This window comes from Phaethon lepturus, unplaced genomic scaffold, assembly GCF_000687285.1.
Source record: "Phaethon lepturus isolate BGI_N335 unplaced genomic scaffold, ASM68728v1 scaffold26901, whole genome shotgun sequence".
NCBI classification, from domain to species: Eukaryota; Metazoa; Chordata; class Aves; order Phaethontiformes; family Phaethontidae; genus Phaethon; species Phaethon lepturus.
Window position 1 is genome coordinate 4,596 of NW_010517384.1, and position 323 is coordinate 4,918.

The window sequence follows — 323 nt, forward strand, 5'->3', positions numbered from 1 at the left end:
CTGCACAAGGAGAAACCCTGCAGTTAGACATGACCAGGCTGAAGAGCTGTTGGGGAAAAAAATGCCCCATGGCAGCCTGCGTGCTTGTCCCTTGACGTGCCATGGCTGCTGGCCTGTCTGTCTGTCTGTGCATCCCCTGTGTCTTACCCTGGCTTTGCTCTTGTCTTTCAGGATGGCACCCTGGAGCTCATCTTCGCTGCCTACGCCACCACCGCCAGTGCCAGCACCTCCCTGATCATGCAGCTCCTCAAACACCCCCGGGTCCTGGAGAAGCTGCGGGAGGAGCTGCGCAGCAAGGGCATCCTCCACAACGGCTGCATCTG

General features: G+C 59.4%; 1 protein-coding gene across 1 annotated transcript in view; it reads left to right on the forward strand.

Moving 5' to 3' along the window:
• Nucleotides 1–323, forward strand: part of LOC104627970 (cytochrome P450 26B1-like) — a gene marked incomplete at both ends in the record, with an annotated part of 2,493 nt that overhangs the window by 1,989 nt on the left and 181 nt on the right. Inside the window, one exon of the mRNA XM_010296393.1 lies at nucleotides 172–316. Coding sequence (XP_010294695.1) covers nucleotides 172–316 — 145 coding nt within the window. The remainder of the gene's footprint in view (nucleotides 1–171; nucleotides 317–323) is intronic.